The 21,534-nt window shown below is 49.0% G+C and overlaps 1 protein-coding gene across 1 annotated transcript in view; it reads left to right on the forward strand.

Annotated features, from left to right (window-relative positions):
* Positions 1–21,534, forward strand: part of myo10l3 (myosin X, like 3) — a 206,928-nt gene that overhangs the window by 109,864 nt on the left and 75,530 nt on the right. Inside the window, exons 19-21 of the mRNA XM_055871886.1 lie at positions 3,877–4,001; positions 5,095–5,209; positions 13,411–13,517. Of these exons, the coding sequence (XP_055727861.1) occupies positions 3,877–4,001; positions 5,095–5,209; positions 13,411–13,517 (347 nt within the window). The remainder of the gene's footprint in view (positions 1–3,876; positions 4,002–5,094; positions 5,210–13,410; positions 13,518–21,534) is intronic.

Below are 21,534 nucleotides of genomic sequence, written 5' to 3' on the forward strand. Positions count from 1 at the left end.
TGTACCACAGGGAATGCTGTTGTCTCTGGGGGGGGGGCATAGCTGTACCACAGGGAATGCTGTTGTCTCTGGGGGGGGCTTAGCTGTACCACAGGGAATGCTGTTGTCTCTGGGGGGGCTTAGCTGTACCACAGGGAATGCTGTTGTCTCTGGGGGGGGGGCTTAGCTGTACCACAGGGAATGCTGTTGTCTCTGGGGGGGGCTTAGCTGTACCACAGGGAATGCTGTTTTCTCTGGGGGGGCTTAGCTGTACCACAGGGAATGCTGTTGTCTCTGGGGGGGGGGCATAGCTGTACCACAGGGAATGCTGTTGTCTCTGGGGGGGGGGGGGGGGTGGCTTAGCTGTACCACAGGGAATGCTGTTGTCTCTGGGGGGGCTTAGCTGTACCACAGGGAATGCTGTTGTCTCTGGGGGGGCTTAGCTGTACCACAGGGAATGCTGTTGTCTCTGGGGGGGGCATAGCTGTACCACAGGGAATGCTGTTGTCTCTGGGGGGGGGGGGGGGCTTAGCTGTACCACAGGGAATGCTGTTGTCTCTGGGGGGGGGGGGGGCTTAGCTGTACCACAGGGAATGCTGTTGTCTCTGGGGGGGGGGGGGGCTTAGCTGTACCACAGGGAATGCTGTTGTCTCTGGGGGGGGCTTAGCTGTACCACAGGGAATGCTGTTGTCTCTGGGGGGGCTTAGCTGTACCACAGGGAATGCTGTTGTCTCTGGGGGGGCTTAGCTGTACCACAGGGAATGCTGTTGTCTCTGGGGGGGGGGCATAGCTGTACCACAGGGAATGCTGTTGTCTCTGGGGGGGGCTTAGCTGTACCACAGGGAATGCTGTTGTCTCTGGGGGGGCTTAGCTGTACCACAGGGAATGCTGTTGTCTCTGGGGGGGGCTTAGCTGTACCACAGGGAATGCTGTTGTCTCTGGGGGGGGGGGCTTAGCTGTACCACAGGGAATGCTGTTGTCTCTGGGGGGGCTTAGCTGTACCACAGGGAATGCTGTTGTCTCTGGGGGGGGCTTAGCTGTACCACAGGGAATGCTGTTGTCTCTGGGGGGGGCTTAGCTGTACCACAGGGAATGCTGTTGTCTCTGGGGGGGGGGGGGGGGGGGGGGGGCTTAGCTGTACCACAGGGAATGCTGTTGTCTCTGGGGGGGGCTTAGCTGTACCACAGGGAATGCTGTTGTCTCTGGGGGGGGCTTAGCTGTACCACAGGGAATGCTGTTGTCTCTGGGGGGGGCTTAGCTGTACCACAGGGAATGCTGTTGTCTCTGGGGGGGGCTTAGCTGTACCACAGGGAATGCTGTTGTCTCTGGGGGGGGGGGGGGGGCTTAGCTGTACCACAGGGAATGCTGTTGTCTCTGGGGGGGGGGGGGGGCTTAGCTGTACCACAGGGAATGCTGTTGTCTCTGGGGGCTTAGCTGTACCACAGGGAATGCTGTTGTCTCTGGGGGGGGGGGGGGTGGCTTAGCTGTACCACAGGGAATGCTGTTGTCTCTGGGGGGGCTTAGCTGTACCACAGGGAATGCTGTTGTCTCTGGGGGGGCTTAGCTGTACCACAGGGAATGCTGTTGTCTCTGGGGGGGGGGGGGGGGCTTACCTGTACCACAGGGAATGCTGTTGTCTCTGGGGGGGGGGGGGGTGGCTTAGCTGTACCACAGGGAATGCTGTTGTCTCTGGGGGGGGCTTAGCTGTACCACAGGGAATGCTGTTGTCTCTGGGGGGGGCTTAGCTGTACCACAGGGAATGCTGTTGTCTCTGGGGGGGGGGCTTAGCTGTACCACAGGGAATACTGTTGTCTCTGGGGGGGGCTTAGCTGTACCACAGGGAATGCTGTTGTCTCTGGGGGGGGCTTAGCTGTACCACAGGGAATGCTGTTGTCTCTGGGGGGGGGGGGGGGCTTAGCTGTACCACAGGGAATGCTGTTGTCTCTGGGGGGGGGGGGGGTGGCTTAGCTGTACCACAGGGAATGCTGTTGTCTCTGGGGGGGCTTAGCTGTACCACAGGGAATGCTGTTGTCTCTGGGGGGGCTTAGCTGTACCACAGGGAATGCTGTTGTCTCTGGGGGGGGGGGGGGGGTGGCTTAGCTGTACCACAGGGAATGCTGTTGTCTCTGGGGGGGGCTTAGCTGTACCACAGGGAATGCTGTTGTCTCTGGGGGGGGCTTAGCTGTACCACAGGGAATGCTGTTGTCTCTGGGGGGGGGGCTTAGCTGTACCACAGGGAATACTGTTGTCTCTGGGGGGGGCTTAGCTGTACCACAGGGAATGCTGTTGTCTCTGGGGGGGGCTTAGCTGTACCACAGGGAATGCTGTTGTCTCTGGGGGGGGCTTAGCTGTACCACAGGGAATGCTGTTGTCTCTGGGGGGGGCTTAGCTGTACCACAGGGAATGCTGTTGTCTCTGGGGGGGGCTTAGCTGTACCACAGGGAATGCTGTTGTCTCTGGGGGGGCTTAGCTGTACCACAGGGAATGCTGTTGTCTCTGGGGGGGGGGGCTTAGCTGTACCACAGGGAATGCTGTTGTCTCTGGGGGGGGCTTAGCTGTACCACAGGGAATGCTGTTGTCTCTGGGGGGGGGCTTAGCTGTACCACAGGGAATGCTGTTGTCTCTGGGGGGGGGCATAGCTGTACCACAGGGAATGCTGTTGTCTCTGGGGGGGGGCTTAGCTGTACCACAGGGAATGCTGTTGTCTCTGGGGGGGGGGGGGGGCTTAGCTGTACCACAGGGACTTTGTTTGTTGTACATTCAAGTCCTGGCACTCCTCTGAACAACAGGTTGATAACATGCCTGATGGTAGGATACCACCACACACACACACACACACACACACACACACACACACACACACACACACACACACACACACACACACACAGCCAGTGAGATGTGAATCAGAGTTAAGTGATTGTGCAGTGTGATAAGCAGCACTGAGGAACAACATGACGCAGTCAGAACAGAGCAGCTGAGAACAATAGAGTTGATTTATATTGGACTGAAACAGTCCTGTGGGTTAAGGACATGGAACAGAATTCCAGCTCCTAAACACCTTGTATCGTCCTTCTGTAAAACAAGCTTACTACTGTTGTGTGTTCCCTCTGTACTGTCAACTATAGTACTGTTGTGTGTTCCCTCTGTACTGTTGTGTGTTCCCTCTGTACTGTTAACTATAGTCCTGTTGTGTGTTCCCTCTGTACTGTCAACTATAGTCCTGTTGTTTGTTCCCTCTGTACTGTTGTGTGTTCCCTCTGTACTGTTGTGTGTTCCCTCTGTACTGTTGTGTGTTCCCTCTGTACTGTCAACTATAGGACTGTTGTGTGTTCCCTCTGTACTGTCAACTATAGGACTGTTGTGTGTTCCCTCTGTACTGTTGTGTGTTCCCTCTGTACTGTCAACTATAGGACTGTTGTGTGTTCCCTCTGTACTGTTGTGTGTTCCCTCTGTACTGTCAACTATAGGACTGTTGTGTGTTCCCTCTGTACTGTTGTGTGTTCCCTCTGTACTGTTGTGTGTTCCCTCTGTACTGTTGTGTGTTCCCTCTGTACTGTCAACTATAGTCCTGTTGTGTGTTCCCTCTGTACTGTTGTGTGTTCCCTCTGTACTGTTGTGTGTTCCCTCTGTACTGTTGTGTGTTCCCTCTGTACTGTTGTGTGTTCCCTCTGTACTGTCAACTATAGTACTGTTGTGTGTTCCCTCTGTACTGTCAACTATAGGACTGTTGTGTGTTCCCTCTGTACTGTAAACTATAGTACTGTTGTGTGTTCCCTCTGTACTGTCAACTATAGGACTGTTGTGTGTTCCCTCTGTACTGTAAACTATAGTACTGTTGTGTGTTCTCACAGAGTTAGAGTTGAAAAGTAATTCTGTATGTTTTGTACTTCTCAGAACGCCAACATGTTTGACCCAGAAGTGGTCCTGAACCAGCTGAGGTATTCTGGGATGTTGGAGACGGTGAAGATCCGCAGGGCTGGATTCCCTGTCCGCAGGACCTTTACAGACTTCTGCAGCAGGTGAGAAAAACGGACAACGGTCTTTTACAGGGAAGACAGACCAACATCACCGTCTCCCGTGCACGGTAGATCACCTGCTGGGGGTCGACAAACGCCGGGGTTTCAACGTGTAGAATCACCTGCCGGGTGTCGACGAACGCCGGGGTTTCAACGTGTAGAATCACCTGCCGGGTGTCGACGAACGCCGGGGTTTCAACGTGTAGAATCACCTGCCGGGTGTCGACGAACGCCGGGGTTTCAACGTGTAGAATCACCTGCTGGGTGTCGACGAACGCCGGGGTTTCAACGTGTAGAATCACCTGCTGGGTGTCGACGAACCCCGGGGTTTCAACGTGTAGAATCACCTGCCGGGTGTCGACGAACCCCGGGGTTTCAACGTGTAGAATCACCTGCTGGGGGTCGACGAACCCCGGGGTTTCAACGTGTAGAATCACCTGCCGGGTGTCGACGAACGCCGGGGTTTCAACGTGTAGAATCACCTGCTGGGTGTCGACGAACGCCGGGGTTTCAACGTGTAGAATCACCTGCTGGGTGTCGACGAACGCCGGGGTTTCAACGTGTAGAATCACCTGCTGGGGGTCGACGAACCCCGGGGTTTCAACGTGTAGAATCACCTGCTGGGGGTCGACGAACCCCGGGGTTTCAACGTGTAGAATCACCTGCTGGGGGTCGACGAACCCCGGGGTTTCAACGTGTAGAATCACCTGCTGGGTGTCGACGAACCCCGGGGTTTCAACGTGTAGAATCACCTGCTGGGGGTCGACGAACCCCGGGGTTTCAACGTGTAGAATCACCTGCTGGGTGTCGACGAACGCCGGGGATGTTCTTTGATCGGGGTCAATGGCACGGCCACCCCCCGCTGCGCACCACCAAGGCTCATGTTGGCCTTTCTACCCTCTTACAAAACAGCAGAACATGAGGACTCAGCGTTCACCTGCGTCATTGAGTTCATGTGTTGATTTCCTATTGTGCTGCTGTCAACTGTCTGGGTGTCATGTGACGTCGTGCTCCTTCGACACGTCCGGCCCGTTTGATTTGTCGGATCCGTGTCGGATCCGTGTCTGATCTGTGTGCGTCTCTGTTCCCTGTGCAGGTACAAGATGATCCTGAAAGACGAGCATCCAACAGACGACCAGAGAGGGAGGTGCACAGAGCTGCTGATGTCATACGACCCCGCCAAGAGAGACTGGCAGCTGGGGAAGACTAAGGTACGCTGGCCCCCCGTGGATCTGACCACGCATCACACTCTCACACGGCGTACTCTGCTGCGTGTACTGTGACCCAGGGGTTTACAGGGTCGAACAGGGTAGAGTTACATGTTATAGGTTATAAGAACAGGGACCGAAGGAGCATCAGCTTTAGGCTAACAACAAACCTCATCAGCCACGTATTGGTTATCTGTCTGGCGCCACGGACACCTTACTTATAGTGATGCAGGACACCTCTAATTTAGTGTTAGCTCCATGACACGCTGTAATAGGGTGCAGGACACCTCTAACTTAGTGTTAGCTCCATGACACGCTGTAATAGGGTGCAGGACACCTCTAATTTAGTGTTAGCTCCATGACACGCTGTAATAGGGTGCAGGACACCTCTAATTTAGTGTTAGCTCCATGACACGCTGTAATAGGGTGCAGGACACCTCTAATTTAGTGTTAGCTCCATGACACACTGTAATAGGGTGCAGGACACCTCTAATTTAGTGTTAGCTCCATGACACGCTGTAATAGGGTGCAGGACACCTCTAATTTAGTGTTAGCTCCATGACACGCTGTAATAGGGTGCAGGACACCTCTAATTTAGTGTTAGCTCCATGACACGCTGTAATAGGGTGCAGGACACCTCTAATTTAGTGTTAGCTCCATGACACGCTGTAATAGGGTGCAGGACACCTCTAATTTAGTGTTATCTCCATGACACGCTGTAATAGGGTGCAGGACACCTCTAATTTAGTGTTAGCTCCATGACACGCTGTAATAGGGTGCAGGACACCTCTAACGTAGTGTTAGCTCCATGACACGCTGTAATAGGGTGCAGGACACCTCTAATTTAGTGTTAGCTCCATGACACGCTGTAATAGGGTGCAGGACACCTCTAATGTAGTGTTAGCTCCATGACATGCTGTAATAGGGTGCAGGACACCTCTAATTTAGTGTTAGCTCCATGACACGCTGTAATAGGGTGCAGGACACCTCTAATTTAGTGTTAGCTCCATGACACGCTGTAATAGGGTGCAGGACACCTCTAACGTAGTGTTAGCTCCATGACACGCTGTAATAGGGTGCAGGACACCTCTAATGTAGTGTTAGCTCCATGACATGCTGTAATAGGGTGCAGGACACCTCTAATTTAGTGTTTGATCCATGACACGCTGTAATAGGGTGCAGGACACCTCTAATTTAGTGTTAGCTCCATGACACGCTGTAATAGGGTGCGGGACACCTCTAATTTAGTGTTAGCTCCATGACACACTGTAATAGGGTGCGGGACACCTCTAACGTAGTGTTAGCTCCATGACACGCTGTAATAGGGTGCAGGACACCTCTAATTTAGTGTTAGCTCCATGACATGCTGTAATAGGGTGCAGGACACCTCTAATTTAGTGTTATCTCCATGACACGCTGTAATAGGGTGCAGGACACCTCTAACGTAGTGTTAGCTCCATGACACGCTGTAATAGGGTGCAGGACACCTCTAATTTAGTGTTAGCTCCATGACACACTGTAATAGGGTGCAGGACACCTCTAATTTAGTGTTATCTCCATGACACGCTGTAATAGGGTGCAGGACACCTCTAATTTAGTGTTAGCTCCATGACACGCTGTATTAGGATGCGGGACACCTCTAATTTAGTGTTATCTCCATGACACGCTGTATTAGGGTGCAGGACACCAGGGGTGAAATAGACAATAAGACTGACTACGGAGGTGAAGTCCAGAAGGCCAGGCAGAGAGTCAATATGTGGACTAGAGGACGTGACTTGTGGTCTGTCTGTGTGTGGAACCCCCAGAGGGACGAGGTGTAGAATGGTGGTGGGTGAATACAGATGTGTAGCATGACCAGGTCTGTTTGATCTGAGGGAAATATGTGTCTCTAATATGGTCATACATTTGGCAGGAGGTAAGGAAGTGCAGACTGTGTAATGTTAGTTTATGGACCGTGTAATGTTAGTTTATTGACCGTGTAATGGTAGTTTATGGACCGTGTAATGTAATGGTAGTTTATGGACCGTGTAATGTAATGTTAGTTTATGGACCGTGTAATGTTAGTTTATGGACCGTGTAATGTTAGTTTATGGACCGTGTAATGTTAGTTTATGGACCGTGTAATGTTATGGTAGTTTATGGACCGTGTAATGTTAGTTTATGGACCGTGTAATGTTTGTTTATGGACCGTGTAATGTTTGTTTATGGAACGTGTAATGTTTGTTTATGGAACGTGTAATGTTTGTTTATGGAACGTGTAATGTTTGTTTATGGAACGTGTAATGTTTGTTTATGGAACGTGTAATGTTTGTTTATGGAATGTGTAATGTTTGTTTATGGAACGTGTAATGTTTGTTTATGGAACGTGTAATGTTTGTTTATGGAACGTGTAATGTTTGTTTATGGAACGTGTAATGTTTGTTTATGGAACGTGTAATGTTTGTTTATGGAACGTGTAATGTTTGTTTATGGAACGTGTAATGTTTGTTTATGGAACGTGTAATGTTTGTTTATGGAACGTGTAATGTTTGTTTATGGACCGTGTAATGTTAGTTTATGGAACGTGTAATGTTTGTTTATGGAACGTGTAATGTTTGTTTATGGAACGTGTAATGTTTGTTTATGGACCGTGTAATGTTAGTTTATGGACCGTGTAATGTAATGTTTGTTTATGGACCGTGTAATGTTAGTTTATGGACCGTGTAATGTTAGTTTATGGACCGTGTAATGTAATGTTTGTTTATGGACCGTGTAATGTTAGTTTATGGACCGTGTAATGTAATGTTAGTTTATGGACCGTGTAATGTTATGTTAGTTTATGGACCGTGTAATGTTATGTTAGTTTATGGACCGTGTAATGTAATGTTAGTTTATGGACCGTGTAATGTTAGTTTATGGACCGTGTAATGTTAGTTTATTGACCGTGTAATGTTAGTTTATGGACCGTGTAATGTTAGTTTATGGACCGTGTAATGTTATGTTAGTTTATGGACCGTGTAATGTTATGTTAGTTTATGGACCGTGTAATGTTAGTTTATTGACCGTGTAATGGTAGTTTATGGACCGTGTAATGTAATGGTAGTTTATGGACCGTGTAATGTAATGTTAGTTTATGGACCGTGTAATGTTAGTTTATGGACCGTGTAATGTTAGTTTATGGACCGTGTAATGTTAGTTTATGGACCGTGTAATGTTATGGTAGTTTATGGACCGTGTAATGTTAGTTTATGGACCGTGTAATGTTTGTTTATGGACCGTGTAATGTTTGTTTATGGAACGTGTAATGTTTGTTTATGGAACGTGTAATGTTTGTTTATGGAACGTGTAATGTTTGTTTATGGAACGTGTAATGTTTGTTTATGGAACGTGTAATGTTTGTTTATGGAATGTGTAATGTTTGTTTATGGAACGTGTAATGTTCGTTTATGGAACGTGTAATGTTTGTTTATGGAACGTGTAATGTTTGTTTATGGAACGTGTAATGTTTGTTTATGGAACGTGTAATGTTTGTTTATGGAACGTGTAATGTTTGTTTATGGAACGTGTAATGTTTGTTTATGGAACGTGTAATGTTTGTTTATGGAACGTGTAATGTTTGTTTATGGACCGTGTAATGTTAGTTTATGGAACGTGTAATGTTTGTTTATGGAACGTGTAATGTTTGTTTATGGAACGTGTAATGTTTGTTTATGGACCGTGTAATGTTAGTTTATGGACCGTGTAATGTAATGTTTGTTTATGGACCGTGTAATGTTAGTTTATGGACCGTGTAATGTTAGTTTATGGACCGTGTAATGTAATGTTTGTTTATGGACCGTGTAATGTTAGTTTATGGACCGTGTAATGTAATGTTAGTTTATGGACCGTGTAATGTTATGTTAGTTTATGGACCGTGTAATGTTATGTTAGTTTATGGACCGTGTAATGTAATGTTAGTTTATGGACCGTGTAATGTTAGTTTATGGACCGTGTAATGTTAGTTTATTGACCGTGTAATGTTAGTTTATGGACCGTGTAATGTTAGTTTATGGACCGTGTAATGTTATGTTAGTTTATGGACCGTGTAATGTTATGTTAGTTTATGGACCGTGTAATGTTATGTTAGTTTATGGACCGTGTAATGTTAGTTTATGGACCGTGTAATGTTAGTTTATGGACCGTGTAATGTTAGTTTATGGACCGTGTAATGTTATGTTAGTTTATGGACCGTGTAATGTTAGTTTATGGACCGTGTAATGTTAGTTTATGGACCGTGTAATGTTAGTTTATGGACCGTGTAATGTAATGTTAGTTTATGGACCGTGTAATGTAATGTTAGTTTATGGACCGTGTAATGTTAGTTTATTGACCGTGTAATGGTAGTTTATTGACCGTGTAATGTTAGTTTATTGACCGTGTAATGTTAGTTTATTGACCGTGTAATGTTAGTTTATTGACCGTGTAATGTTAGTTTATGGACCGTGTAATGTTAGTTTATTGACCGTGTAATGTTAGTTTATTGACCGTGTAATGTTAGTTTATTGACCGTGTAATGTTAGTTTATTGACCGTGTAATGTTAGTTTATGGACCGTGTAATGTTAGTTTATGGACCGTGTAATGTTAGTTTATGGACCGTGTAATGTTAGTTTATGGACCGTGTAATGTAATGTTAGTTTATGGACCGTGTAATGTTAGTTTATGGACCGTGTAATGTTAGTTTATTGACCGTGTAATGTTAGTTTATTGACCGTGTAATGTTAGTTTATTGACCGTGTAATGTTAGTTTATGGACCGTGTAATGTTATGTTAGTTTATGGACCGTGTAATGTTATGTTAGTTTATGGACCGTGTAATGTTATGTTAGTTTATGGACCGTGTAATGTTAGTTTATGGACCGTGTAATGTTAGTTTATGGACCGTGTAATGTTAGTTTATGGACCGTGTAATGTAATGTTAGTTTATGGACCGTGTAATGTTAGTTTATGGACCGTGTAATGTTAGTTTATTGACCGTGTAATGTTAGTTTATTGACCGTGTAATGTTAGTTTATTGACCGTGTAATGTTAGTTTATGGACCGTGTAATGTTAGTTTATTGACCGTGTAATGTTAGTTTATTGACCGTGTAATGTTAGTTTATGGACCGTGTAATGTTAGTTTATGGACCGTGTAATGTTAGTTTATTGACCGTGTAATGTTAGTTTATGGACCGTGTAATGTTAGTTTATGGACCGTGTAATGTTAGTTTATGGACCGTGTAATGTTAGTTTATGGACCGTGTAATGTTAGTTTATGGACCGTGTAATGTTAGTTTATGGACCGTGTAATGTAATGTTAGTTTATGGACCGTGTAATGTTAGTTTATGGACCGTGTAATGTTAGTTTATTGACCGTGTAATGTTAGTTTATTGACCGTGTAATGTTAGTTTATTGACCGTGTAATGTTAGTTTATGGACCGTGTAATGTTATGTTAGTTTATGGACCGTGTAATGTTATGTTAGTTTATGGACCGTGTAATGTTATGTTAGTTTATGGACCGTGTAATGTTAGTTTATGGACCGTGTAATGTTAGTTTATGGACCGTGTAATGTTAGTTTATGGACCGTGTAATGTAATGTTAGTTTATGGACCGTGTAATGTTAGTTTATTGACCGTGTAATGTTAGTTTATTGACCGTGTAATGTTAGTTTATTGACCGTGTAATGTTAGTTTATGGACCGTGTAATGTTAGTTTATTGACCGTGTAATGTTAGTTTATTGACCGTGTAATGTTAGTTTATGGACCGTGTAATGTTAGTTTATGGACCGTGTAATGTTAGTTTATTGACCGTGTAATGTTAGTTTATGGACCGTGTAATGTTAGTTTATGGACCGTGTAATGTAATGTTAGTTTATGGACCGTGTAATGTTATGTTAGTTTATGGACCGTGTAATGTTAGTTTATGGACCGTGTAATGTAATGTTAGTTTATGGACCGTGTAATGTTAGTTTATGGACCGTGTAATGTTAGTTTATGGACCGTGTAATGTTAGTTTATGGACCGTGTAATGTTAGTTTATTGACAGTTTAAATTGTACACAGCCCTTCTATGGAAGCCTAGAGATGAACAGTTTCTTCCAAGGCCTTTTATCCTCTGTTAACTCCGGATGCACATTGAGTTGGGGGTCACAATACAATACTATTTCCCAAGTGAACGTTGGTGTGTGTATAATATTTTTTTTGCACGTTCCCACAATGATGTGTCATGCCTTTGTGCGTTTAGTGTTGTGGTTATGAGGGCCATATTTTTGTGGTTAAAGGTAGGAAAGTAAGGCGGGTTTGAAGGCAGAGGTTGGGATTGCATTTCCTGTGTAGAATCAGTCTAATTATATCCATGTCTGTGTGATGAGGAAGCTAGGACCAGACGGTGTTGAGGATGTGGTCCAGAAGCTTCCTCTCTCTGACTCGGAGAGTGTAGAGGAGAAACAGGAGCTCAGGGGGGGGGGGGGGGGACAGAGGAAGTGGGGTGGGGGTGGGGAAGTGGGTTGGGGAGCTGGGGTGGGACAGAGGAAGTGGGGTGGGAAGTGGGTTGGGGAGCTGGGGTGGGGGTGGGGGTGGAACAGGGGAAGTGGGTTGGGGGTGGGGGTGGGACAGGAGAAGTGGGGTGGGGAGCTGGGGTGGGGGTGGGACAGGGGAAGCGGGTTGGGACAGAGGAAGCGGGTTGGGAAGCTGGGGTGGGACAGGGGAAGCGGGTTGGGAGCTGGGGTGGGACAGAGGAAGCGGGTTGGAGCTGGGGTGGGACAGGGGAAGTGGGGTGGGGAAGTGGGTTGGGGAGCTGGGGTGGGACAGGGGAAGTGGGGTGGGGAAGTGGGTTGGGGAGCTGGGGTGGGACAGAGGAAGTGGGTGGGGAAGTGGGTTGGGGAGCTGGGGTCGGGGTGGGGGTGGAACAGGGGAAGTGGGTTGGGGGTGGGGGTGGAACAGGGGAAGTGGGTTGGGGGTGGGGGTGGGACAGGGGAAGTGGGGTGGGGAGCTGGGGTGGGGGTGGGACAGGGGAAGCGGGTTGGGACAGAGGAAGCGGGTTGGGGAGCTGGGGTGGGACAGGGGAAGCGGGTTGGGAGCTGGGGTGGGACAGAGGAAGCGGGTTAGGGAGCTGGGGTGGGGGTGGGACAGGGGAGCGGGTTGGGGAGCTGGGGTGGGACAGGGGAAGCGGGTTGAGAGCTGGGGTGGGACAGAGGAAGCGGGTTGGGGAGCTGGGGTGGGGGTGGGACTGAGGAGCAGGACTGCAGCTGTGTGCCTGTGATTACTGGCAGTTAGCAGGAACTGAGAGCTGATAAACCTACAGTATTCAGTCAGGGAGGGGTTAACTAGCCCCAATGGAATGCTCTTCTTTCATGAGGAGGGGAGTGGTCTGCTCTTGGAGGAGTGCCATCCTCTCCCCTCCCCTCTAGTGTCTCTCTCTGCCTGTGCACCTCCCCTCCCAACCCGTCTGTCTCTTTCTCTCGCCCCGTCCGTCTCTTTCTCTCGCCCCGTCCGTCTCTTTCTCTCGCCCTACCTCCTCCTGTCTCTCTCTCGCCCTGCCTCCTCCCCTCCTGTCTCTCTCTTGCACTGCCTCCTCGCCCTGCCTCCTCCCCTCCTGTCTCTCTCTCGCCCCGCCTCCTCCCCTCCTGTCTCTCGCCCCGCCTCCTCCCCTCCTGTCTCTCTCTCGCCCTGCCTCCTCCCCTCCTGTCTCTCTCTCGCCCTGCCTCCTCGCCCTGCCTCCTCCCCTCCTGTCTCTCTCCTGTCTCTCTCTTAGTAGTCTGTAAGAAGCCAGAGAGCCAGAACACAGACAGGATGTTAGCTGTGGGACTAACAACACAACACTGACTCTTTGCAGTAGCAGCACCGTCATAGTGTTCCGCTGGGCTCTCTGCAGTGACAGTCAGGGAGAATAGCCAGGAAAGTAGCTATAGCTCTTTGAGAGTAGCTGAAACCAGCAGGGCAGACCGGCCGGTCGGTCCCAGTCCTTATCAAGAGGACTTAACCCGGAGAGAAGAAGAGTAGCTAACAGTGAGAGTAGCTAATAGGCTGCGTAGCTAACAGTTAGCAGGGGGAGTAGCTAACAGCTAGGAGCTCTGCAGCAAACAGCTAATAAACGGACTGCATCCAGACCTTCTCAAGAAGAACTAACTATCCTACAGGAACTAACCTCCATCCCTCTCTCTGCCTGGCCGTGCCGTGTGGGCCGTGCCGTGTGTCATGTCCTGCAGGTGTTCCTGAAGGAAGAGCTGGAACGCAGGCTGGAGAAGGAGAGGGAAAAGGTGCGGAGACAGGCGGGCATGGTGATCCGGGCACACATACTCAGCTATGTGGCAAGGTGAGTACTGCTGGGGAGAGGGCTGGTGGGGAGAGGGCTGGGGGACTGGGGAGAGGGCGGGGGGACTGGGGAGAGGGCTGGGGGACTGGGGAGAGGGCTGGGGGACTGGGGAGAGGGCTGGTGGGGAGAGGGCTGGGGGACTGGGGAGAGGGCTGGGGGACTGGGGAGAGGGCTGGGGGACTGGGGAGAGGGCTGGGGAACTGGGGAGAGTGACTAGGAGGGCTGGGGGAGAGTGACTAGGAGGGATGGGGGAGAGTGACTAGGAGGGATGGGGGAGAGTGACTAGGAGGGCTGGGGGACTGGGGAGAGGGACTAGGAGGGCTGGGGGAGAGTGACTAGGAGGGATGGGGGAGAGTGACTAGGAGGGCTGGGGACTAGGTGGGCTGGGGGAGAGTGACTAGGAGGGCTGGGGGAGAGTGACTAGGAGGGCTGGGGGAGAGTGACTAGGAGGGCTGGGGGAGAGTGACTAGGAGGGCTGGGGGAGAGTGACTAGGAGGGCTGGGGGAGAGTGACTAGGAGGGCTGGGGGAGAGTGACTAGGAGGGCTGGGGGAGAGTGACTAGGAGGGCTGGGGGAGAGTGACTAGGAGGGCTGGGGGAGAGTGACTAGGAGGGCTGGGGGAGAGTGACTAGGAGGGCTGGGGGAGAGTGACTAGGAGGGCTGGGGGAGAGTGACTGGGAGGGCTGGGGGAGAGTGACTGGGAGGGCTGGGGGAGAGTGACTGGGAGGGCTGGGGGAGAGTGACTGGGAGGGCTGGGGGAGAGTGACTGGGAAGAGGGTTGGGGGGGCCTGGGGGGAGTGACTGGGAAGAGGGTTGGGGGGGCCTGGGGGGAGTGACTGGGAAGAGGGTTGGGGGGGCCTGGGGGGGAGTGACTAGGGGGCTGGGGGGAGTGATTGGGGGGCTGGGGGGAGTGACCGGGAAGAGGGTTGGGGGGGCCTGGGGGGAGTGACTGGGAAGAGGGTTGGGGGGGCCTGGGGGGAGTGACTAGGGGGCTGGGGGGAGTGACTGGGGGTTGAGTGCAGGGGAGGTGGATACTGCTGGGCTGGAGGATGTGTCACTGTGTGTTTGTGTTTGATTGTTTTTGTTTATACCGAATTATTCTGTGAGGGGCGTGACAGTATTATTACCATAAATAACGTGATCTGGTATCCCAGCTATCATCCTTGTCTTTTTAGTAGGATTTTAACTTTCTCTGCAGGGGTGAGTCATACTTATACCAGTATGTCTGAAAGATCTGTATCTGTTTAATCAGCCCTAAATAGACTATTGGAACTGTGTCCCAGCATTAGTTATGGAAGATGCCAGTCCAGAAACACATGATATTCAGAACCAATCAAATCTGGATATTTAAACTGTAAAGATAATGCCATGTTCATCTTCCCTCTGACTGTCTGCTGACTACCATTTAGGAACACATTAGCAGACAGTCCCTCAGTGTTCATCTTCCTTCTGACTGTCCGCTGACTACCATTTAGAAACACATTAGCAGACAGTCCCTCAGTGTTCATCTTCCCGCTGACTACCATTTAGGAACACATTAGCAGACAGTCCCTCAGTGTTCATCTTCCCGCTGACTGTCTGCTGACTACCATTTAGGAACACATTAGCAGACAGTCCCTCAGTGTTCATCTTCCTTCTGACTGTCCGCTGACTACCATTTAGGAACACATTAGCAGACAGTCCCTCAGTGTTCATCTTCCCGCTGACTACCATTTAGGAACACATTAGCAGACAGCCCCTCAGTGTTCATCTTCCCGCTGACTACCATTTAGGAACACATTAGCAGACAGTCCCTCAGTGTTCATCTTCCCGCTGACTACCATTTAGGAACACATTAGCAGACAGTCCCTCAGTGTTCATCTTCCCGCTGACTACCATTTAGGAACACATTAGCAGACAGTCCCTTAGTGTTCATCTTCCCGCTGACTACCATTTAGGAACACATTAGCAGACAGTCCCTCAGTGTTCATCTTCCCGCTGACTACCATTTAGGAACACATTAGAAGACAACCCCTCAGTGTTCATCTTCCCGCTGACTGCCATTTAGGAACACATTAGCAGACAGTCCCTCAGTGTTCATCTTCCCGCTGACTACCATTTAGGAACACATTAGCAGACAGCCCCTCAGTGTTCATCTTCCTTCTGACTGTCTGCTGACTACCATTTAGAAACACCATTAGCAGACAGCCCCTCAGTGTTCATCTTCCATCTGACGGTCCGCTGACTACCATTTAGGAACACATTAGCAGACAGTCCCTCAGTGTACATCTTCCCGCTGACTACCATTTAGAAACACATTAGCAGACAGCCCCTCAGTGTTCATCTTCCATTTGACTGTCTGCTGACTACCATTTAGGAACACATTAGAAGACAGTCCCTCAGTGTTCATCTTCCCGCTGACTGTCTGCTGACTACCATTTAGAAACACATTAGCAGACAGTCCCTCAGTGTTCATCTTCCTTCTGACGGTCCACTGACTACCATTTAGAAACACATTAGCAGACAGCCCCTCAGTGTTCATCTTCCCGCTGACTGTCCGCTGACTACCATTTAGGAACACATTAGCAGACAGTCCCTCAGTGTTCATCTTCCCGCTGACTACCATTTAGAAACACATTAGCAGACAGCCCCTCAGTGTTCATCTTCCCGCTGACTACCATTTAGAAACACAATAGCAGACAGCCCCTCAGTGTTCATCTTCCCGCTGACTACCATTTAGAAACACATTAGCAGACAGTCCCTCAGTGTTCATCTTCTCTCTGACGGTCCGCTGACTACCATTTAGAAACACCATTAGCAGACAGCCCCTCAGTGTTCATCTTCCCTCTGACGGTCCGCTGACTACCATTTAGAAACACATTAGCAGACAGCCCCTCAGTGTTCATCTTCCCTCTGACTGTCTGCTGACTACCCTTTAGGAACACATTAGCAGACAGTCCCTCAGTGTTCATCTTCCCTCTGACTGTCTGCTGACTACCATTTAGGAACACATTAGCAGACAGTCCCTCAGTGTTCATCTTCTCTCTGACGGTCCGCTGACTACCATTTAGAAACACCATTAGCAGACAGCCCCTCAGTGTTCATCTTCCCTCTGACGGTCCGCTGACTACCATTTAGGAACACATTAGCAGACAGCCCCTCAGTGTTCATCTTCCGGCTGACTACCATTTAGGAACACATTAGCAGACAGTCCCTCAGTGTTCATCTTCCTTCTGACGGTCCGCTGACTACCATTTAGGAACACATTAGCAGACAGTCCCTCAGTGTTCATCTTCCCGCTGACTACCATTTAGAAACACATTAGCAGACAGTCCCTCAGTGTTCATCTTCCCGCTGACTGTCTGCTGACTACCATTTAGGAACACATTAGCAGACAGTCCCTCAGTGTTCATCTTCCTTCTGACGGTCCACTGACTACCATTTAGAAACACATTAGCAGACAGCCCCTCAGTGTTCATCTTCCCGCTGACTGTCTGCTGACTACCATTTAGGAACACATTAGCAGACAGTCCCTCAGTGTTCATCTTCCTTCTGACTGTCCGCTGACTACCATTTAGGAACACATTAGCAGACAGTCCCTCAGTGTTCATCTTCCCTCTGAATACCATTTAGGAACACATTAGCAGACAGTCCCTCAGTGTTCATCTTCCCGCTGACTACCATTTAGGAACACATTAGCAGACAGTCCCTCAGTGTTCATCTTCCCGCTGACTACCATTTAGGAACACATTAGCAGACAGCCCCTCAGTGTTCATCTTCCTTCTGACTGTCTGCTGACTACCATTTAGAAACACCATTAGCAGACAGCCCCTCAGTGTTCATCTTCCATCTGACGGTCCGCTGACTACCATTTAGGAACACATTAGCAGACAGTCCCTCAGTGTACATCTTCCCGCTGACTACCATTTAGAAACACATTAGCAGACAGCCCCTCAGTGTTCATCTTCCATTTGACTGTCTGCTGACTACCATTTAGGAACACATTAGTAGACAGTCCCTCAGTGTTCATCTTCCCTCTGACTGTCTGCTGACTACCATTTAGGAACACATTAGCAGACAGTCCCTCAGTGTTCATCTTCTCTCTGACGGTCCGCTGACTACCATTTAGAAACACCATTAGCAGACAGCCCCTCAGTGTTCATCTTCCCTCTGACGGTCCGCTGACTACCATTTAGGAACACATTAGCAGACAGCCCCTCAGTGTTCATCTTCCGGCTGACTACCATTTAGGAACACATTAGCAGACAGCCCCTCAGTGTTCATCTTCCTTCTGACGGTCCGCTGACTACCATTTAGGAACACATTAGCAGACTGTCCCTCAGTGTTCATCTTCCCTCTGACTGTCTGCTGACTACCATTTAGAAACACATTAGCAGACTGTCCCTCAGTGTTCATCTTCCCTCTGACTGTCTGCTGACTACCATTTAGGAACACATTAGCAGACAGTCCCTCAGTGTTCATCTTCCTTCTGACGGTCCACTGACTACCATTTAGAAACACATTAGCAGACAGCCCCTCAGTGTTCATCTTCCCGCTGACTGTCCGCTGACTACCATTTAGGAACACATTAGCAGACAGTCCCTCAGTGTTCATCTTCCCGCTGACTTCCATTTAGAAACACATTAGCAGACAGCCCCTCAGTGTTCATCTTCCCGCTGACTACCATTTAGAAACACATTAGCAGACAGCCCCTCAGTGTTCATCTTCCCGCTGACTACCATTTAGAAACACATTAGCAGACAGTCCCTCAGTGTTCATCTTCTCTCTGACGGTCCGCTGACTACCATTTAGAAACACCATTAGCAGACAGCCCCTCAGTGTTTATCTTCCCTCTGACGGTCCGCTGACTACCATTTAGAAACACATTAGCAGACAGCCCCTCAGTGTTCATCTTCCCTCTGACTGTCTGCTGACTACCCTTTAGGAACACATTAGCAGACAGTCCCTCAGTGTTCATCTTCCCTCTGACTGTCTGCTGACTACCATTTAGGAACACATTAGCAGACAGTCCCTCAGTGTTCATCTTCTCTCTGACGGTCCGCTGACTACTATTTAGAAACACCATTAGCAGACAGCCCCTCAGTGTTCATCTTCCCTCTGACGGTCCGCTGACTACCATTTAGGAACACATTAGCAGACAGCCCCTCAGTGTTCATCTTCCGGCTGACTACCATTTAGAAACACATTAGCAGACAGTCCCTCAGTGTTCATCTTCCATCTGACGGTCCGCTGACTACCATTTAGAAACACATTAGCAGACAGTCCCTCAGTGTTCATCTTCACTCTGATGGTCCGCTGACTACCATTTAGGAACACATTAGCAGACAGTCCCTCAGTGTTCATCTTCCCGCTGACTACCATTTAGGAACACATTAGCAGACATCCCCTCAATGTTCATCTTCCCGCTGACTGTCTGCTGACTACCATTTAGGAACACATTAGCAGACAGCCCCTCAGTGTTCATCTTCCCGCTGACTACCATTCAGAAACACATTAGCAGACAGCCCCTCAGTGTTCATCTTCCCGCTGACTGTCTGCTGACTACCATTTAGGAACACATTAGCAGACAGCCCCTCAGTGTTCATCTTCCCGCTGACTACCATTTAGAAACACATTAGCAGACAGTCCCTCAGTGTTCATCTTCCCGCTGACTGTCTGCTGACTACCATTTAGGAACACATTAGCAGACATCCCCTCAATGTTCATCTTCCCGCTGACTGTCTGCTGACTACCATTTAGGAACACATTAGCAGACAGCCCCTCAGTGTTCATCTTCCCGCTGACTACCATTTAGAAACACATTAGCAGACAGTCCCTCAGTGTTCATCTTCCCTCTGACTGTCTGCTGACTACCATTTAGGAACACATTAGCAGACAGTCCCTCAGTGTTCATTTTCCTTCTGACGGTCCACTGACTACCATTTAGAAACACATTAGCAGACAGTCCCTCAGTGTTCATCTTCTCGCTGACGGTCTGCTGACTACCATTTAGGAACACATTAGCAGACAGTCCCTCTGTTCATCTTCCCGCTGACTACCATTTAGAAACACATTAGCAGACAGTCCCTCAGTGTTCATCTTCCCTCTGACGGTCCGCTGACTACCATTTAGAAACACATTAGCAGACAGTCCCTCAGTGTTCATCTTCCCTCTGACGGTCCGCTGACTACCATTTAGGAACACATTAGCAGACAGTCCCTCAGTGTTCATCTTCCCGCTGACTGTCTGCTGACTACCATTTAGGAACACATTAGCAGACAGCCCCTCAGTGTTCATCTTCCCGCTGACTACCATTTAGGAACACATTAGCAGACAGTCCCTCAGTGTTCATCTTCCCTCTGACTGTCTGCTGACTACCATTTAGGAACACATTAGCAGACAGTCCCTCAGTGTTCATCTTCCCTCTGACTGTCCGCTGACTACCATTCAGAAACACCATTAGCAGACAGCCCCTCAGTGTTCATCTTCCCGCTGACTACCATTTAGAAACACATTAGCAGACAGTCCCTCAGTGTTCATCTTCTCTCTGACGGTCCGCTGACTACCATTTAGAAACACATTAGCAGACAGTCCCTCAGTGTTTATCTTCCCGCTGAGTACCATTTAGGAACACATTAGCAGACAGCCCCTCAGTGTTCATCTTCCATCTGACGGTCTGCTGACTACCATTCAGAAACACCATTAGCAGACAGTCCCTCAGTGTTCATCTTCCCGCTGACTGTCTGCTGACTACCATTTAGGAACACATTAGCAGACAGCCCCTCAGTGTTCATCTTCCCTCTGACTCTCCGCTGACTACCATTTAGAAACACATTAGCAGACAGTCCCTCAGTGTTTATCTTCCCGCTGACTACCATTTAGAACACATTAGCAGACAGTCCCTCAGTGTTTATCTTCCCGCTGAGTACCATTTAGGAACACATTAGCAGACAGCCCCTCAGTGTTCATCTTCCATCTGACGGTCTGCTGACTACCATTCAGAAACACCATTAGCAGACAGTCCCTCAGTGTTCATCTTCCCGCTGACTGTCCGCTGACTACCATTTAGGAACACATTAGCAGACAGCCCCTCAGTGTTCATCTTCCCGCTGACTACCATTTAGAAACACATTAGCAGACAGTCCCTCAGTGTTCATCTTCTCTCTGACGGTCCGCTGACTACCATTTAGAAACACATTAGCAGACAGTCCCTCAGTGTTCATCTTCCCGCTGACTACCATTTAGGAACACATTAGCAGACAGCCCCTCAGTGTTCATCTTCCCTCTGACTCTCCGCTGACTACCATTTAGAAACACATTAGCAGACAGTCCCTCAGTGTTTATCTTCCCGCTGACTACCATTTAGAACACATTAGCAGACAGTCCCTCAGTGTTTATCTTCCCGCTGAGTACCATTTAGGAACACATTAGCAGACAGCCCCTCAGTGTTCATCTTCCCTCTGACGGTCCGCTGACTACCATTTAGGAACACATTAGCAGACAGTCCCTCAGTGTTCATCTTCCCGCTGACTACCATTTAGAAACACATTAGCAGACAGTCCCTCAGTGATCATCTTCCCTCTGACGGTCCGCTGACTACCATTTAGGAACACATTAGCAGACAGTCCCTCAGTGTTTATCTTCCCGCTGACTGTCTGCTGACTACCATTTAGGAACACATTAGCAGACAGTCCCTCAGTGTTCATCTTCTCTCTGACGGTCCGCTGACTACCATTTAGAAACACATTAGCAGACAGTCCCTCAGTGTTCATCTTCCCTCTGACGGTCCGCTGACTACCATTTAGGAACACATTAGCAGACAGTTCCTCAGTGTTTATCTTCCCGCTGACTACCATTTAGGAACACATTAGCAGACAGCCCCTCAGTGTTCATCTTCCCTCTGACTCTCCGCTGACTACCATTTAGAAACACATTAGCAGACAGTCCCTCAGTGTTTATCTTCCCGCTGACTACCATTTAGAACACATTAGCAGACAGTCCCTCAGTGTTTATCTTCCCGCTGAGTACCATTTAGGAAC

The sequence above is a fragment of the Salvelinus fontinalis genome, chromosome 19 (assembly GCF_029448725.1).
Source record: "Salvelinus fontinalis isolate EN_2023a chromosome 19, ASM2944872v1, whole genome shotgun sequence".
In the NCBI taxonomy this organism is placed as follows: Eukaryota; Metazoa; Chordata; class Actinopteri; order Salmoniformes; family Salmonidae; genus Salvelinus; species Salvelinus fontinalis.